The sequence below is a fragment of the Colletotrichum siamense genome (genome assembly GCF_013390195.1).
Source record: "Colletotrichum siamense strain Cg363 chromosome Unknown KSG_Cg363_contig09, whole genome shotgun sequence".
Classification (NCBI taxonomy): Eukaryota; Fungi; Ascomycota; class Sordariomycetes; order Glomerellales; family Glomerellaceae; genus Colletotrichum; species Colletotrichum siamense.
In genome coordinates, this window is record NW_023501022.1 from 2,454,722 (window position 1) to 2,472,646 (window position 17,925).

The following is a 17,925-nucleotide window of genomic DNA, read 5'->3' on the forward strand; positions in this document are numbered from 1 at the left end:
CGCCCAGCGGAAGAAACCCACGATTCCCAACGTACGGGGATTTTTTCTTGCCGGGAGCCGCAGGGGGTGCTGGCACGTCACTAAAATTAGGAGCTTCTGGACCTCCCTCCAGACTGATGGACAGTGGACACACGAGCCAATGTTCCTGTTCTGGTTGGTGCTAATCTGCCCCCAACTCCACTGGCGCAGCTGGCCCTCGTTGACGACGGCAGACTCGACGTCAACACATTTCCCCAATCCCATTTTCGCGCTTAGGCCCCCCCTAAAACGAGATCTGATTCTTGTTGGAGCAACCGTCCACGCCTCGCTTTCCCTCTCGAAACACTGCCACGAAACCCGTACTTACCTGTGCTTGCACTGGTGGCTGACTTGCAGAAAAAAGAACACGGCCAACCTGTCCTTTTTTTGAGCTTGCACTTACAGCTCTTTCGTCCGTACCATCGAACCACTTACTGCAAGCTTGCCGATTTGTTTTTATTTTTTTCATTATACCGCCAAGCAGCTCACCACCACCACTCCCGCCTGGCTGCTCGACTCGCTCAATGCACGCTTTGCCCTTTGATTCCAGCATCAGGGATGTGAGAGGATAGGGCCTCAGACGAATTCAATAGATCGACGAACTAAGCAAAACATGGACTCGACACCCGCCGCCGAAGTGCATCCACCCGGCGGAGCTCCCGTTGCTGAGAAGGGACAGTCCGCTCCCGAGACAACCTCACCAACCCTCCCTGTGATCGAGAAGCCCGCGATCCAAGAACCCACCACCGAAGAGAAGCCCACGATCCCCGCCGAGCCGTCTGCAACGAGTGCGCCGGTACCGAGCGCAGCGAACCCGCCCAAGCCGGAGGACGACGACGATGCGGTGACCAAGGTGCTCCGGTTCCTGTCGACTGCGACACCAGAAACACTCGGCGCCATTGCTGTTGGCCTTGCGGCTTCCACCTACTTTGTCCTCGGCAGGGCTGGACTCGTGCTCATTGGCGCATTCGGCGGCGTCGTGACATTCATCGCATACGAGGAGCGCCATCCAGAAGTCTCCCGGGCTGTCCGGGGTGAGAAGGGCCTCGATGTCTTGGAACGACTGTCCATCACGAGGGTCGCTGTGCCGCCCAGTGACGATGCGGAAGAGGAAGAGAAACAGATCCAAGGCTTCGACGACTTCCAGCCTGAGACGCGCGAGGCGTTGACCGGTCTGGTGGACGCCGTCATTCGCGACTACGTCAAGTGGTGGTACTCGCCCATCCTGCCATCCGATCGCTCTTTCCCGCTGTCCTGCCGGAAGCTCCTCAACTCCTTCCTTCTCCGCGTTTCAAACCAGCTATACCGCAAGCGACCCGCCGACTCGTTCCTCGATTTCATGACGAACGCTTCGTCCATGTTCATTGTGTTCCTGTCCGAGCTGTCCTCCGCCTTTACCGAGCAGCACAACGCTCCCGGCGCATCCGCCGCGGACGTCGTCTCCAAGTACCTCGAGGAGAACCCAAACTCCAACCTGGCCAATCTCATGAACCACCCGCAGCAAGCCGCCAAGTTCCGCAATGTGGCAGACGACCTGCTCGGGTACCTCGATCGCTCAGCCTACAACTGCGACCCCGCGCGGGTGTTCCTGCGAGAAATTCTAGCCGGTGTAATACTGGAGATGACTCTGCAGTCGTGCTCGAAGCCGGAGTGGATCAACGGCTGGATCGTCTACCTGCTAGAGGCCGGTGAGCCCGACTTCAGCCAGGCCATCGATGTAGGCATGAAGACGGGGCCTGATGCTGCCGCGGACGCCGCGACAGCTGCAGCCAACAACGCATTTGTTGATATTGATGGAAACCTCGGCAACATTGCGCTGACCAAGGGAAACCGGAGCTCCCTGGATATGGAACGCGCGCGCCAGAAGGGGTCTACGGCGCATAAGAAGCAACTCAGCAAGGCCGATGAAGAGATGGAAGAAGCCATGGAGGAAATGAAGCGCATGAACGCCCTGATCGCGGAGGAGGAATCCAAAAGAAAGTCCCGCCAGAGCATCGGAGCAGACCCGTCAGTGCAAATCCCCGAGGGCAAGATTGTTTCCTCACCAGGGGAACTGTCTCCTAGATCACAGTCTTCGGCAGAGAAGCCTTCAACACACACATCTAACGCTTCCCACGGATCAAACAAGGACGGTAGCCTGCACTCGCCCATCACGCCAAAGTCGAGTGTGGAGGAGCCAAGCAGGAACCCGTCGCCGAAACACGCCGCCAATGGAAGTGTATCATCTCAGTTCACCAGCTTCGACCAGATCGTGCCTCCCGGGAGGGAGGATCCGGATTCATCTGATGAAGGCCCTCGCAAGCCTTCCTTGACGCTGCACAATGCCACCGTCATCCTCCATGACGACATCGACAACGAAAAAGCTCGGATCCGAACGAAGCCTACTTGGGACTATCTCGTCCAGATTGAGCCATCATCGCACCACTATTCTGGCTGGATGATTGTCAGACGCTACTCCGATTTCGAGACTTTGCACGAGATCTTGAGGCGAATCGCCACAATTTCTGGCGCGACGGCTTTCACGGAGCAGCATGCGGAGCTTCCCAACTGGAAGTCTCATACCAGAGCTTCCCTGCGTGGCGAGTTGGAGCGATACGTGAAGGATGCCTGTTGGTACCAGTCACTCGCCGAGAGCGAAGGAATGAAGCGCTTCCTGGAGAAGGACAATGGCCTCGGCCATGGGCACAGCAACTCCAAGTCAGGTCTGGCATGGGACACTGTCGGCAAGAACATGCTGGATGTTCTGACGATGGGCCCCAAGGGTGTTGCTGAGGGAGGAAAGGCTGTTTTTGGTGGTGTGACGGGTGTGTTCAGCAACATCGGATTAGGCGCAAGAAAGAACACGGCTTCGTCATTGTCAGAGATTCAGACGAGCCAGATCCAGACGAACAACCGTTGGTCGACCGGCACTCCACCCAGGATGGACAGCACCACCAGCCTGAACGCAGCCCTCACTTCGCCCATAGGCAATGGACCTCGGAAGCCTCGGGACAGTCTGGACAGTCAAAGATCGTCGATTGTCTCAACTCAGCCCGGCAAGGTCGCCCCTATGGAAAGGAGACCCAGCTTCGACCCTCGAGGTGATTCAGAGGCGGACAGCTTGAAGCCTCGATCTGACCGATGGGAGCGGAACACGCCGAGCGCCACGGGTAGTCGCGAACATAGTAGAGCTTCTAGCCTAGCGCCGCTGCAATCTCCTCCTCTGCGATCGCCGTCGTCGACGAGTCTAGATGTTATGCACATCCAGCATCTCCCACCACCCCCTGACGAGATGCCAGAGGACTGGGAGTCGCCCACTCACGGTGACATGCAGTCGAGGATGAACGAGACAAGCCAGCCGCGCAACAGCACCGGTGCTGCCTCGCCAGGAACCAAGAAGGAGCCAAAACCTGCGCGACAGCATTCTCCGCTGTCGGAGCAGGAAACAAACGTAGCAGTAGAGCTGGTCTTCGCCATTATCAATGAGATGTACACGCTCTCATCGGCCTGGAACATTCGCCGAACACTGCTGGCCGCCGCCAAGTCCTTCCTCCTCCGCCCTGGCAACCCTTCCCTGATTTCCATCCAGCAGATGATGCAGGAGTCGGTCATTGACGCCAACACAAGCGACGCGGGGCTGGCCTACCACCTGCGCACGCTGCGGGAGAATACGATGCCGACAGACGAAGAACGCGCGGCTTGGCCCGCCGAGATGACGGACGAAGAGAAGGAGAAGCTGCGCATCAAGGCACGCAACCTACTGATTAGACGGGGTGTTCCGGCTGCTTTGTCGGGCGTCATGGGACAGGCTGCCACAACGGACGCGCTCGGGCGCATCTTCGACAGCCTCCAAGTCGAGGAGGTGGCGCGCGGGTTTATCTTCGGCATGATGCTTCAGGCTGTCAGGGTCGTTACCCATTAATTTATTGCCGTCGCGGTGGCGGTGTGTTGCGCCGGGCGCGGGAGGATAGGAAGCATTTGAAATGTACCAACAACAAAACAGCACGGAAGCGAGCAGCGACTCAGACGGCACGTGTAAGATTAGACGACCATTCAAAGAAACATGATGGGAAACGAAACCGGATGCTGGGCAAACCTGGCAGGATTGGGGACGAGAACAAGACTACATACATACATATACTTAATAATTGACGGACATATCACATGGACATAAGCTGCTGCTTTTGATTCGCGATGGAACATGGCGACACTATTGAAGCTCGACTGCCCGTTTTACATACAGATTTAATCAGCCAGTATGCTGTCGACTTCCTCTTGGCCACACGCTGAGGATTTCATTCCCTGCTGCACCAACACAGTTGTGCGTTCAGACGAACCAACTCTCAACATCGAATGACATCCCGTCCCTCATCTAGTGGAGCTCCACGGCTTTTAAGGTCTTGGGTTGCCTTAACAGCACCGTTATTAGTGGATGAAGACAGGACCCTCCTCACGGAAACGATGGCGTAGGGCGGGGTAGTTCGCGCTAGAGGTGGGGTGCGGAGCTCAATCAGAGAGCTATTGGTTCTTATCTTATCATCCCCCCAAACGCCGTCCTCCTCGCCGTCTAGGCCGATGATACCATCATTTGTCATCGAACAGCTCCTCTCTTGTTCATTACCGTCTTCTCGGGTTTGGTTATTAGTCGTCGTTTCCCCAGTGACTTCTCGCTGGCTCTGGTGCTCAATTGGACATAAAGAACAAAAGACACCGAATGAGCTAATATCAGAACCTCGACCTCCCCCAGAGTACTGATTAACACGGGAACCCCGCATCGAATACATCACGACATCACACCCCAAACCACCTCGGCGACAATGGCGGCAGCTGAAGCAGCGACACAATCCCAGCCGGACCGCGGCATCCGCATCGCCATCGACCGCGGCGGCACCTTCACCGACTGCGTCGGCGAGCTCGCGGGCCGCGAGACCATCATCAAGCTGCTCTCCGAGGACCCGTCCAACTACGACGACGCGCCGCTCGAAGGCATCCGGCGCATCATGTCGCACTTCCTGGGCCGCGAGATCCCGCGCGGGGAGCCGCTCGACACAGCCAAGATCGAATCGATCCGCATGGGCACGACGGTCGCGACGAACGCGCTGCTGGAGCGCAAGGGCGAGAAGATCGCGCTGGTCGTCACGGAAGGGTTCAGGGACTGTCTGGCGATCGGGAACCAGAGCCGGCCCAAGATTTTCGACCTGGCGATCCGGAAGCCGGATGTGTTGTACGAGACGGTCGTGGAGGTGGAGGAGCGGGTGACGTTGGAGGACTATGCGGAGGATCCGGCGAGGACGGTGACGGAGGTTGAGGTGAAGGCGGGGACAGCGGAGGCTGGAAAGGCGGAGGTGGTGAGGGGGACGAGCGGGGAGGCTGTGAGGATACTGAGGAGGCCTGAGGAGGAGGGGGTGAGGAGGCAGTTGCAGGAGGTGTATGACCAAGGGATCCACAGCGTGGCGGTTTGTCTGATGCATGGGTATACGTTTCCTGACCACGAGGCATTGGTGGGGAGGATCGCGAGGGAGATTGGGTTCAAGCACATCTCGCTCAGCCACGAGTTGATGCCGATGATCAAGTTGGTCTCACGGGCTACGTCGGTCTGTGCTGACGCGTACCTCACACCGGCGATAAAGAAATACATTTCCGGCTTCCAGGCTGGCTTCGAGGGTGGTTTGGGAACGAGGAGTGTGCAGAAAGAGGAAGGGGCGAGAGGTGCGAGATGTGAGTTCATGCAGAGTGACGGCGGCCTGGTGGACGTGGAGAACTTCACTGGATTGAAGGCCATTTTGTCCGGACCGGCGGGCGGCGTCGTCGGGTATGCGATCACGTCGTACGACGAAGAGACCAAGGTTCCTGTGATTGGGTTCGATATGGGCGGTACCAGCACGGATGTGTCGAGATTTGGCGAGGGAAGGTATGAGCACGTCTTCGAAACGACCACTGCTGGAGTCACCATCCAGTCGCCGCAACTGGACATCAACACTGTAGCGGCGGGAGGCGGCTCGATGCTGTTCTGGAAGAACGGTTTGTTTGTCGTCGGACCGGAATCAGCCGGAGCGCATCCGGGCCCGGCATGTTATCGTAAGGGAGGCCCGGCGACCGTCACCGACGCAAACCTTTACCTAGGGCGCCTGCTGCCCGAGTTCTTCCCCAAGATCTTTGGCGAAAACGAGGACCAGGGGCTCGACCCCGAGGCCAGCAAGAAGGTCCTTCAAGAACTGGCGGACCAGGTAAACAAGGAGACCGGCAAGAACATGAGCGTCGACGAGGTGGCGTACGGGTTCCTGACTGTGGCCAACGAGACCATGACGCGCCCTATCCGGTCCATCACGGAAGCCAAAGGCCACGACTCCTCCAAGCACCGGCTGGCAACCTTCGGTGGCGCCGGCGGGCAGCACGCCGTCGCCATCGCCGAGGCGCTGGGCATCAAGCAGATCCTCATCCACCGGTACTCTTCAGTGCTGTCGGCGTACGGGATGGCTCTGGCCGACGTCGTCGACGAGAGGCAGGAGCCCGACTCCAAGGTGTGGGAGTTCCCCGGCAAGGCAGCCGACGAGCTAAAGAGCAAGATGGAAAAGCTTAAAGAGAAGTCGCGCGAGGCGCTCAAGGCGCAGGGGTTCGAGGACAAGGAAATTGTGTTTGAGGAGTACCTCAATATGAGGTACCGCGGGACGGAGTCTGCGCTGATGATTATCAAGCCCGAGGGCAGCAAGGACGGCGACGAGTGGGACTATGGAACGGCGTTCGTCCGCCAGCACCGCTACGAGTTCGGGTTTACCTTGGACGAGCGCGACATCATCGTCGACGACGTGCGTGTGAGGGGCATCGGCAAGAGCTTCCGGCATTCCGAGAAGACTGTGGATCAACAGTTGAAGGTGCTTGAGCGGAAGGATGTTGAGGTCAGCAAGGCGATGGACCGGCAAAAGGTGTACTTCGAGGAGGGACGGCTGGATACGCCTGTCTACAAGCTCGAGGATCTCAGTACAGGCGAGACTATCAAGGGGCCTGCCATGCTGGCGGACGGAACACAAACAATTGTAGTGACGCCGAAAGCTACGGCTCTGATCCTCGATACACATGTTGTTATTGATATTGAGAAGGAAGGCTCAAAGGATGATGGGTAAGATCCCCTTTTCTTTTCTCTCTAATACGCTTTTTTCATACCCATCGCCGACGGTGAAGACAAAGCTCCAAGACAGCAGAACTGACGAATGTATAGAGCTGCTAAGAAGGACGGCGAACGAGACGTCGACCCCATTATGCTTAGTATCTTTGGTCATCGTTTCATGGCCATCGCGGAGCAAATGGGACGTGCCCTCCAAAAGACCAGTGTCAGTACAAATGTCAAGGAGCGCCTCGACTTCTCCTGTGCCATATTTGACGCAAGTGGAGGGCTCGTGGCTAACGCGCCGCATCTTCCCGTTCATCTCGGCTCCATGTCAACCTGCGTGAAGCGCCAAGCCGAGATCTGGAAGGGTGACCTGAAAAAGGGGGACGTCATCATCTCTAACCACCCATCCTACGGCGGCACCCACTTGCCAGACATCACGCTCGTGATGCCTGCTTTCAACGAGAAGGGCGACAAAATCCTGTTCTACGCTGCTTCCAGGGCTCATCACGCCGACATTGGGGGTATCACGGCCGGCAGCATGCCGCCGCATTCTAAAGAGCTCTACCAGGAAGGCGCGGCGATTAAGAGCGAAAAGCTAGTCAGCGAAGGCCGCTTCGACGAAAAGCGCGTCACGGAGCTGTTGTACAACGAGCCCGCCCAGTACCCCGGCTGCAGCGGTACGCGCTGCTTGGCGGATAACATCAACGACCTCAGGGCGCAGGTCTCGGCTAATCAGAAGGGCATCGCTCTTATCGAGGGGCTTATTGAGGAGTACGGCGAGGAGACGGTGCAGTTTTACATGGTTAACATCCAGAACAACGCTGAGCTCTGCGTGAGAACGCTGTTGAAGCAGGTCAGCAAGCGCTTCGAGGGGCGTGATCTGCAGGCTGTTGATTTTATGGATGACGGCAGCCCCATCAGGCTCAAGGTCACGATTGATGCGGATAAGGGCGAGGCAGTTTTTGATTTCGAGGGGACCGGACCGGAGGTGTACGGAAACGTGAACGCCCCCGAAGCCGTGACGTACAGCGCCATTATTTACTGCCTCAGATGTCTCATCTCCGAAGACATTCCCCTGAACCAGGGTTGCCTGAAGCCGATTAACGTCAAGATTCCGCCCAAGTCGCTTCTCTCGCCTTCGGATGGGGCTGCCGTGGTGGGAGGGAATGTGCTTACGAGCCAGCGCGTCACGGATGTCATCTTCAAGGCCTTCCAGGCATGTGCTGCCAGCCAGGGCGACTGCAACAACCTTACGTTTGGTTTCGGTGGTAACCTGACGGGCCAGAAGGAGGTCAAGGGCTTTGGGTACTACGAGACCATCGCGGGTGGCAGCGGTGCTGGGCCCACGTGGGAGGGCACGAGTGGAGTACATACACACATGACCAACACGCGCATCACGGACTCGGAGGTGTTTGAGAGGAGATATCCCGTTATTTTGAGGGAATTTTCACTGAGGAAGGGTAGTGGTGGAGACGGGCAGCATCGGGGAGGTGACGGTGTTATTAGGGATATTGAGTTCCGCATCCCGGTGCAGGTGTCTATCCTAAGTGAACGGAGGGTCTACCGGCCGTACGGTCTTGCGGGCGGAGAGGACGGCGAGGCAGGGCTGAATGTGTGGGTTAGAAAGGTCGAGAAGGGCAGCTGGGAGAAGAGTCTCAAGAGGCTGAAGGGGGCTGGCCAACAGGACCAGGAGGAGGTGGAGTATGAGGAGAGAAGGTTCAATCTGGGCGCCAAGAACAGCGCGCCCATGAAGCCTGGGGAGAGGATCATTGTGAACACGCCTGGCGGTGGTGGATGGGGCAAGGTCGGGGAGGCTAAGGGAGTCAAGGCAGGAAGGGATCATACAGAAGCCTGGAGGAAGGGCAGCCATGCCAATCGGGAGGATATGGCTTTGCAGGTGTAGATGGGATGGCAGACGACATGTTTCTAGATGCGAGACTTTAGAAAAGAGCGGTTGGTGGGCTCATATGAACATGGGCTTGTTTGCTTTGGGAGGTGGGTTCAATCATATGCATTTTCCACTCTGGCAAAGTTGAACCCCGCGAAATCCGCTCGGCGATTGGAATACCATATCCAGAAAATCCGGTGGGAGGTTTTCCGCTAGGAATCCGACAGCTGCTCAGAATTACCATGACGAGCGCCACCCTGTTGGAAAGTTATGAGACGCAAGAAGCCACTTCTTCGATGGGATACCGGATGGCGAACCTTGTTAACGTCGATGAAGGAGGGGGCGTGGATGGAGAAATCCCCTGATTTGGGGACCGTAGAGTTTGGCACAGGACGGGACGTTGATCTTGACCCATATACATTCGCGGGAGAGGTGCAGCGAGAGGGCTGGATGATGCCTAGAGGAAGTGTAATTTGTTCGATCGCGGGAAACGATTGGTATGTGGGGTAGGTTGGTTTGGTTCCTGATATATTGGTTCGTATCGGGAATGGTCGCGATGGCGAGGATGAGGTGGCGGCGCTTGATCCTAGCTTTCACCATCGAGATCATGAGCTTGGAGAGGTTGTCACTCCACAACTGTATATTAAGCTGTCGTACAGATAGTTTCCGACGTCAACTATGGATTGATTTGGCGTTATGCCAGCAAGGACTCGGCATAAGCAGCCTCTGCGTGGAAGACCCGGGGGATTCGCCCGGGGTTTCGCCGCCCTCCAGAGAAATATGGCTCCACTCCTCCGAGTCCCGATCCGGCCCCTTCCCGCCTTCGCGGCCGTCTTCCACATTAGGCAAGTTACCGTAGCCAATGGCTTTGAACTCTCGCTCATATTCAGGGTGCCGAGACATCTCACCCAGCAGGTTTGTACCGCTGAGGACGACTTCGTAATGGTCGTCGATTCGGCTTCCGACGCCATGAATGATGCCAACTGAGCGGTGAATGTAAGCAAAGGTATCCAGTAGAAGGGATTCAGTGCTAATGACTCACAAAGACTGCAGTATAGGTACTTGGATATCACAGGAGCCCATGGCAACACTGCTATGATCTGACCAAACGTCCATTTATCCCTGTCCCATACTGAACCTCCCATCTCGTTGAGGATCGCTGTTGCGTTTCTCATGAGGAGTGACGCTAGCAGGACGTTTGACACGAACCATATAGCACACCAGATGACCGAACCGAACCGCAGGAGCGAGATGAGAACAGGAAGCTTGCCTGGCCAGTATTCCAGTTTCGACCCCAGGCTCCGCCGCAGACGAGTGATGTGTCCTAGTTGGTCAATTGACAAGACGACTGTGCTGAACAAGAAGCTGATGAAGTAGTCCGAACCACCCCGGTCTTCGTCCCGAAATGCATCTCTGAAAGCAGATGATCCGTTGTTGTAGCACGTCTGCATGATGTTTCGGCTCCGATTGCCGCACTTGGCTATCGCGCCCAGCGTGATTGGCGCTTCTGAGCCCAGGTTTCGAATCACCATGCCCAGAACGCCGACGGCGAAGGAGAGAAAGAACATGTACCACCATCTCAGCCCTTTTCGTTGCAGTTCCGACTGCATGAGAAGGACGACAAGCGTGTTTCCCGCCGAGTAGATTCGAGCCGCTCGCCAGTCAATGCGGATGACGGGGACCTGGTCGGTCATGAACATGACGATCGTAGTCAGCTGCACTGCTAAGGTGAAGAACGCTTGGGCTTCTTGGAAGTCAATGATGGATGAGTATAAAGCCACGGCAAATCTGGAGGCTCGCAGTCGCTCCATCAGATACACCGTGGTAGAGCAGTGTTGCTGTTCGTTGCCTCTCCTGAACCGCCCTAGTGCAGCTACCGCCTTTACAGGCATGGAGTAGATTGGATCTCGAGGTATCAGTAAAGACAAAATGAAGAACCATAAGAGCAATCCTGTTTGAATTATGTAGGAAACTGTGACCTGTAATATCATTAGATAAAGACCTTGCCCAGAAGCCATGTACTTACACCGGGCCCGGCTATATCAGCTTCCGGTGACCTCACCTGGGAGCATAGAGGCTTCAAATAGTCCAGAGTATCATTGAGATTCTCGTCGACCTCGAATAATTTGTGATAGCTGGTGGTGTTCAGCGCCCAGGTACCAAACTCAGTTTCCGGTAGATGCCCATATGTTGTTGTCTCGCTGGGCTCTGAGGCGCCCACACAGCTGAGGATACGCTGGAAAGTTCCAAGACCGTCGAACGAGGCCAAATCTCCAAACTTGAGAATGTTGTCTGCTTCAGTTGCGGATGCAGGATCTAAAGTATAATTGTAGTTTTGTATTAACAGGGCTGACACCGCTAAAGCAGCGCAGTCGTAAATGCCTAGGGGATTGTCGAAAAGAGAGGATTGGCATGTTGAGATAATTGACTGCGGTACATTTGAATCGTACTCAACGGCACTGTAACGTCTGCAAAATCTGAAGAGTAAAGGTGGTTGATCATTTCAGGCCAAGTGTGCCCCGGCGTAGAGTTGGATACAGTTCGAAGCCCGTGTAGGCTCATTCGAAGCGTACGATTCGAGACCATTTTGGAGACTAGAGACTACCGAAAGCTCTGGAGATCAGGAAGGGAAGAACGGATTCATTGTATTCTACGACTTATAAAGCTGCTACGAGGCTACTATTTCGATCTCAATTAAATCGCTGTGCCGCAGTCACGCGTCGGTTATTCTAGTCCCAGTGGACTGTAACCTCGCTGCCTACCTGCTTGCATTGGCCCCCACGCCAATCAGCTCACATATTGCTTGTACGTCTCCAAGGGGCCTGGTCAATAGGCTGCTATATATACACTTAACAGAATCTTTGGACCAATAGTCTCCTCTCGATAGTTGGTGCAGCTTTCCTGAGAGCCTTTCTCGTCTTCCGTTGGCTCCAGCCTTTCCTTGCCATGACCACAGCCACTTCAGCCCGGAGTAGATCTCTGCACGGAATCGTCATAACCATAACTGTCGTATCGTGCTTCTGCACGAATGTCGATTTCTCCGAGAGAAGACAATTTGAAAATGAGAGCTTTTGGAGTGACTGTCATTTCGCCCGCCGATTATCGCAAAGGTATGGAGTTACCGGAGCATACAACAATTGACAATAGCCTCACTACCAACAAGGTCGCTGACCTCGCCGTGACTCACGCGAAGATGGCTTCACAAGGTCCTCACGGACGGAAAAGCTTGTCTTAGCCACGCGAATAAAAAAGCGCCGGGTTTTGACTCCGGTCCTCATCCTCAATCCTACGTCAACACTACCTCTTATTTCAACAGTCTTTTCCCCTTCCATTCAAGTTGTTTCCTAATCACCAACTCCCACTTCACGGATTAAGCACAAATTCGCCCATCAGTATATCGAAAATGCCAACATGGAGTTCATTACCAGCAGAGCTCCGTTTGATGATCATCCACCATCTTATGCAGGCGAAACACGGATGGGCAATCTACGCCTCGGTTTGCGGAGAGTGGCAACATGAGATCGAAAGAAAGAATTTTCGCCGACTTAAACTTGGAACATCATGTGTAGATGGCTTACGAAATATTGTTCGATCGCGGCATTTAGTCAAACACATCTGGTTGAATATCGAGCTACGACGTTACTCATGCAGAACCTGCCGACGGATTGAGGGCGAGAAATGGCAAAAAGGCAACGCCGAGGTGGTCAGGGAGGCCATTTCAAAGCTGTTTTCCATCTTGCATCAATGGCAAGCCGGTAGTGAGCTAACACTAGAGCTAAGTGCTCAGTCACCTAGCGACAGGGAACACGCCTTCAAGAATCTCTACTTCGGAGGAGATAATGAGAATGGATATCCAAATGTCGACTATTCTGCATCTGAGTCGGCTGAGATCACTTCCGCTGACGTTCAGGACCCAAAGCATGGTTGGATCGATGGCGTACAGGTTCAAGCTCCTGAATCAGAGTCAATATCCCGGATATTTGAGCCAATCTATCCCAAATTTACCGACGATCTACCATCGGTACATGCAGTCACTAAGTTTGTGCTCCGTCGGCAGTGCCGTCGTCAGTTCGAGCTTGGAGCTCTAGAGCGTCTCCTAAACAGACTACCTCGCTTGGAATCGCTGATCTACGAGCCATGGGAACGATGGAATGTGGGGATACAGAAGTCTATCGATGAAAGAGGTAAGAAATGACTGAAGTATCTCTCGCGGGCATTCATTATCGTTTGTATGGTCTAAAATGTGATTTGATCTGTACTGAGGTTTCATAGGTTATTGCGACTTGATTAGGCTGCACCTACCAAGTACGCTGAAAAGAGTATCGTTGTTTGAAGAAACAAGCGAACATTACGCCAAAATTTTCAACCAGTCTTACCCATCATTCGGTTACGGTATGCCGCGCGTCGCATCACCCGTGGTGAGCTCTGCCGTTGCAACTAGAAGCCTCAATCTTGAACACCTCTCTGCCGCATTTATAGTTGAGGCCAGGGACTTTTTCATATCGTGTCAGCCATCGTGGGTTTGGAAACATATGCAGTCGTTGGTTCTCACATCTGATACGCTTTCTCCCAAAGCCAAACTCAAGGATGTTTTCAATCTCTTGCAGAATGCCGCAAAAGCTGCTCTTTCCATGCCAAGACTACACACGTTGACGCTGTGGAGCACCGGCCAGAGACAAGCTTGTAAGTTCTCATACCAGGTAAAACCCGCCTCAGTTACGTGGAGAGGAACATGGGATCTCGAGCTTGATTCTCGCACGGTTCAGGATTGGACGACGGTGGCTCGCAACCGTGGGCAGCATGACCTTCAAGTCAAGCGAGAGCTTCTCTTGACGCATGTCAACTCTCAGGGCGAGGCAGTTGAGTTGTTAGACCTACCTTGCGGAGTTGTTGATCCTGGATCCCTATGGCAGATGCGGAAAGAGATGGTATCTGGTTGGCAGGATAGTTGAATAGTCATGGCTTGCACCTGGTTTTCTTATGCTACTTGAGCGACGATGTGGAGTTCGGCGCAGCTTGAAGGACATGTAGACTCATTCGAAGCGTTGGATATCTAAAATGAGTTCAAAAACATTAATGCGATGACTGTCCTCAGATATGAGCGGACTTCAAGGAAACGATAGCAATAGTGAAGTTGAAGGAGTTGAAGATCGGGTCAATAGTTCCGTGTAGCATCGGTAACAGGTTACAACGGATCGATTCTGAACTGCTCACCAAATAGGATCATATGTCAAGGACTTTGATGTTCAGCCGTGAGCTGGTTGATGTGAGAAGTCATCCAGCCCCTTCTGATCCTTGAAACGTGAATGGCTGGCCTTACAGCCACACTTTCCCGATGAGGACGGATCATTGATTGCACAGAACCATTCAGAGAGCGGCTTATTTCTCGAAAAGAAAGCAGGTGCCTAGATGGCACTGAAAAGACGGTCCACCGGATTACCACAGCCTCGGACCATCTCATAGCTTTTCCATCATCGTCTCTACTCGCGTGGGCAACAGGCGGTCGAGAACCACCTGGGCAACGCTAGTCCAGTTGCCGCGGTACCGTCAGATACATCACGATTGACGCAGATCATGTATCTTCTTTAGGGCTGACATGCCTCCAGGTGCATCTAAGCGCACGACGTTTGCACAACTCGAGGGCGGCGCAGGCGCGCGCTTGTCTTAGACGTCGGTTAGCGTTACCAATTGACCCCAAAGAGTCAAGACAGACTACCGATGTACACATCAGGCACCACAATACGTTGTTACACGCCAGTCTGATGGGCTGCTGACGCGACATTTTGTTCTACTAGTTGATTCCAAGATGATCTCAGGCCTTTCGCTCGTCAGCCTCCTAGAGCCTCTGGGGCATAGTGTTGTGACGCCGGGTCACGTCCAGCCCGGTGGACTGAATTGTCATCACTTACCCACATCCCGACAACTTATAATATACGGGTACTCCCTATATCAACGATGTCTTTTTGCTATCATCATGATTCATCCCTTCGACCAGGATTGTTCTCAATCTCTTACCCCCGATGAACTTCAAATCACTCCTATACTACGTCCTACCGACCACTCCATAGCCAAACTCCGCCATGTCTCATGTGTCTAGACATCCTCTTCGAAAGAGCTGCGCTTTTTGCAGAGCTCGAAAGATCAAGTGCTCCAACGAGACCATTTGCGAAGCTTGCCGCAAGCAGAATGTCGACTGCGTATACGACTGGGACTCTCGACCAACCAAACCTCGCCCGGTTTCTCGAGATGGGAGTCGAAGGAACAGCAACGCTGATGGAACCATCTCCATACCTATGATGCGACGTCAACGATCTTCCACTGCCGGTTCTTCGCGCTCCACATTATTTCTAGAGAATCCGACTTTCTCAGCGGAGAATGGGATAGTCTCATTAGATTGCGAGGATGTGGCAACTGTCTTGGAAGAAATATTTCAGGGAAACTTTGGAGAATATCTTGGCCTCGGCACAAAGCCAGAGTTTGAAGGCAATGATGCCACCCTCCGCCATACACTTCAACGCAACCCATCAGGACAGGGTGGAAACAGCAATTCCAAGTCTTTTCAAAAAGACCCGAAAGTATGAGGCCCCGATGACTTTCAAAACTCAAAGCCTAATCTTCATGATTCTAGTATACAAGCATTCTTCATTTCCTCTCTCATGATTTGGTCAGCCTAGTTGTCAATAAGGTCGGAAGTCTAGGATCGACGTTCTTGGAACACGGTGGTGGAAGATTTTACTCGAGTACCCTCGCCAGCGACACAGCCCTGACAATGTTCGACGCAACACTGCCAGGTCCGAGTCCACTGTCAGAATACGGCACCCGGCAAATCGGACAGCTGGTTGATGTGTGGTACAGCGTTCATCCGCTCTCCTTTCTTGTATCAAAGACTCTCCTTCTGCGGGCACTCAGAGACAGCACCCACGACGAGATTCACCTCGCCGTAATACTTGCTGACGCCTCCATGTCACTCGGAGACGAAGTTGCCCTGGGAAAGGCTCACACACTTTTCAGTTGGGCGGCTTCTCAACTTCATAATCGCCCAGTGCTGACTGCAGCCACCCAGCCGGGCATGCCTGGAGACGGAGTCTCGCTTCCCAGTCTTTCTACGGCGCAAACTCTCATGCTTCTTGGCTGGAATGCCTTGTGCCAGAAACAAACCCGCCGCGCAACCTGCTACATCAACCTCGCTGGCCGCATAGCCACTGAGATTAAAGAGAAGATCTCCGCATCAGGGGGCTCCTTAGTTACAAGCCGTATCAACGGCATCGATGTCTGCGAAGTGGAAAAGGAGATCGCGGCTTACCTTTACTGGACTACGTACGCTCTCAATCTTTGGATCTCGCTCCAAAAACGCACTCTTGTCTCTCAACTGCAACCCACAAGCGCAGCATCGATCCTCCTGCCCGCTGATGAGTCTTCTTCCGCAATGATGCGGCTCGACGAGATCTCTGATAACTTTTCAACACTCCAGAAGCAGAAGGAAATGATCAAAGACATCTGGCCCTTGGCCCATATCGCCAGCACAGCAGCTTATATCTTCAACACGTATCTCGGAGCCGCCGCTCTCGAAAATGCGACTGCCGTTTGTCATGATGCTTCCAGAGTGCTGGCGGAGAATATTTTCGTGGTCAACCTTCAATCGGCGCCCGCTCCTTCGCGTTACTTCGTACTGGCAATGTACCATACCATGTCGATACATTTGCTCTTCCCGTCTACCGGAGCATCGACCTCAACAAATCCCTTGCTGTTGAACGAAGCGGCCGTCGAGAGTTTTCTGGTTTCTGCACAGCAATCAGCCGATATAATGCTCCAAGTCGGAGAGCATGAAGATCCGGTGCTTTCGTCTTTCCCAATACAGAACCGGAGCAACGTTCCTGACATCTTCTGCCCGACTATGGACGCCTGCGCTCGCGGTCTATCTTTTATCTACGCACAAAAGGCCTCTGGGGCGTACGCGATGAATCCACAGATGGATGCATACGATATTCGTCTTGAAGCTCTCGCGTCTCGGCTTGTGGATATAGCCGCTTCAGACTTTGTCCCTGGCGGGAGTCAACTACGAGTCATCAAGAAGCATCTGAAAGCCGTTTTGAGAGCCTTCGGTGGTGACTTCAGCACTCCAAGCAATGGTGATAGACTTCTCAGTCTTAGTCCCATGCCTATTCACCCACACTCAGCTACCTCATCGACCACATGCTCTCGTCGCAACTCGTTTTTGTCACACAGTCCACCTAGCGAGTACATCTCTACAGCTCCAACAGCTGTAGGATCTGCCCGATCCTCGATGATCGGCGCTATGTCTACGCCAATGATTCCCACATCGTCAGCCGAATCCTACCAGACTCCTTTTCCAGCATTCAGCAGTCCTGAAGCTAGACCGCAAGAATGGAACAATTATTTTACGCCATCCATGAATGCCGCAACTTTGGCGCAACCGTCAGCCGACCTCTCGTTGACGGGCATGATGAATCCTCATGCAGCGTTTCCTGGAGAATGGGATACCAACCACGTAAGAATGTCTGCTGACATGGGTATGGAGTCAGTGAGGATGGAGGCTCACTGGCAGTGGCAGCTAGGTGCTGTGAGTCTGCCTCCTGAAGCGGTCACGGCAGGGGGCGATGTTGATGACATGTTCTACTACTTCAACCGGTGAGGTGATATGGTTACATAGTGTTCAAATTGTACGTTCATGGGCGGAAAGGCATGGCGATGGCGTTTGATAGCATTTGTAGCGCACAAACTCAAGGCATTCTTCGTTCTCCATATCGACCCTTACTGTCACACCTCAATGATCTCATAGTCACACCGTCACACCGTCACACCAGATCTTCCGTTGAGTCGCAGTCCATGAGTTGGCGGCGATCTGTTATCCCCACCGCCTCTTGCCAGTTGCCGGAACACTGAACCGAAGTAGTGGAACTGCCGTGTATCA

The 17,925-nt window shown here is 54.0% G+C and overlaps 3 protein-coding genes across 3 annotated transcripts; 2 read left to right on the forward strand and 1 right to left on the reverse strand.

The window, feature by feature from the left end:
* Positions 1-631: 631 nt before the first annotated feature.
* On the forward strand, positions 632-3,919 carry CGCS363_v013353 (uncharacterized protein; the record flags this gene model as incomplete). Its single annotated transcript, XM_036645202.1, has 1 exon — positions 632-3,919. One exon carries the CDS (start codon positions 632-634, stop codon positions 3,917-3,919), a length of 3,288 nt encoding a protein of 1,095 aa, XP_036489743.1.
* An 895-nt stretch (positions 3,920-4,814) lies between these two features.
* Positions 4,815-9,008, forward strand: CGCS363_v013354 (Uncharacterized protein; the record flags this gene model as incomplete). The annotated part of the gene is made up of 2 exons (XM_036645203.1): positions 4,815-7,114; positions 7,214-9,008. 2 exons carry the CDS (start codon positions 4,815-4,817, stop codon positions 9,006-9,008), a joined length of 4,095 nt encoding a protein of 1,364 aa, XP_036489741.1.
* A 590-nt stretch (positions 9,009-9,598) lies between these two features.
* On the reverse strand, positions 9,599-10,885 carry CGCS363_v013355 (uncharacterized protein; the record flags this gene model as incomplete). Its single annotated transcript, XM_036645204.1, has 1 exon — positions 9,599-10,885. One exon carries the CDS (start codon positions 10,883-10,885, stop codon positions 9,599-9,601), a length of 1,287 nt encoding a protein of 428 aa, XP_036489455.1.
* Positions 10,886-17,925: the final 7,040 nt, after the last annotated feature.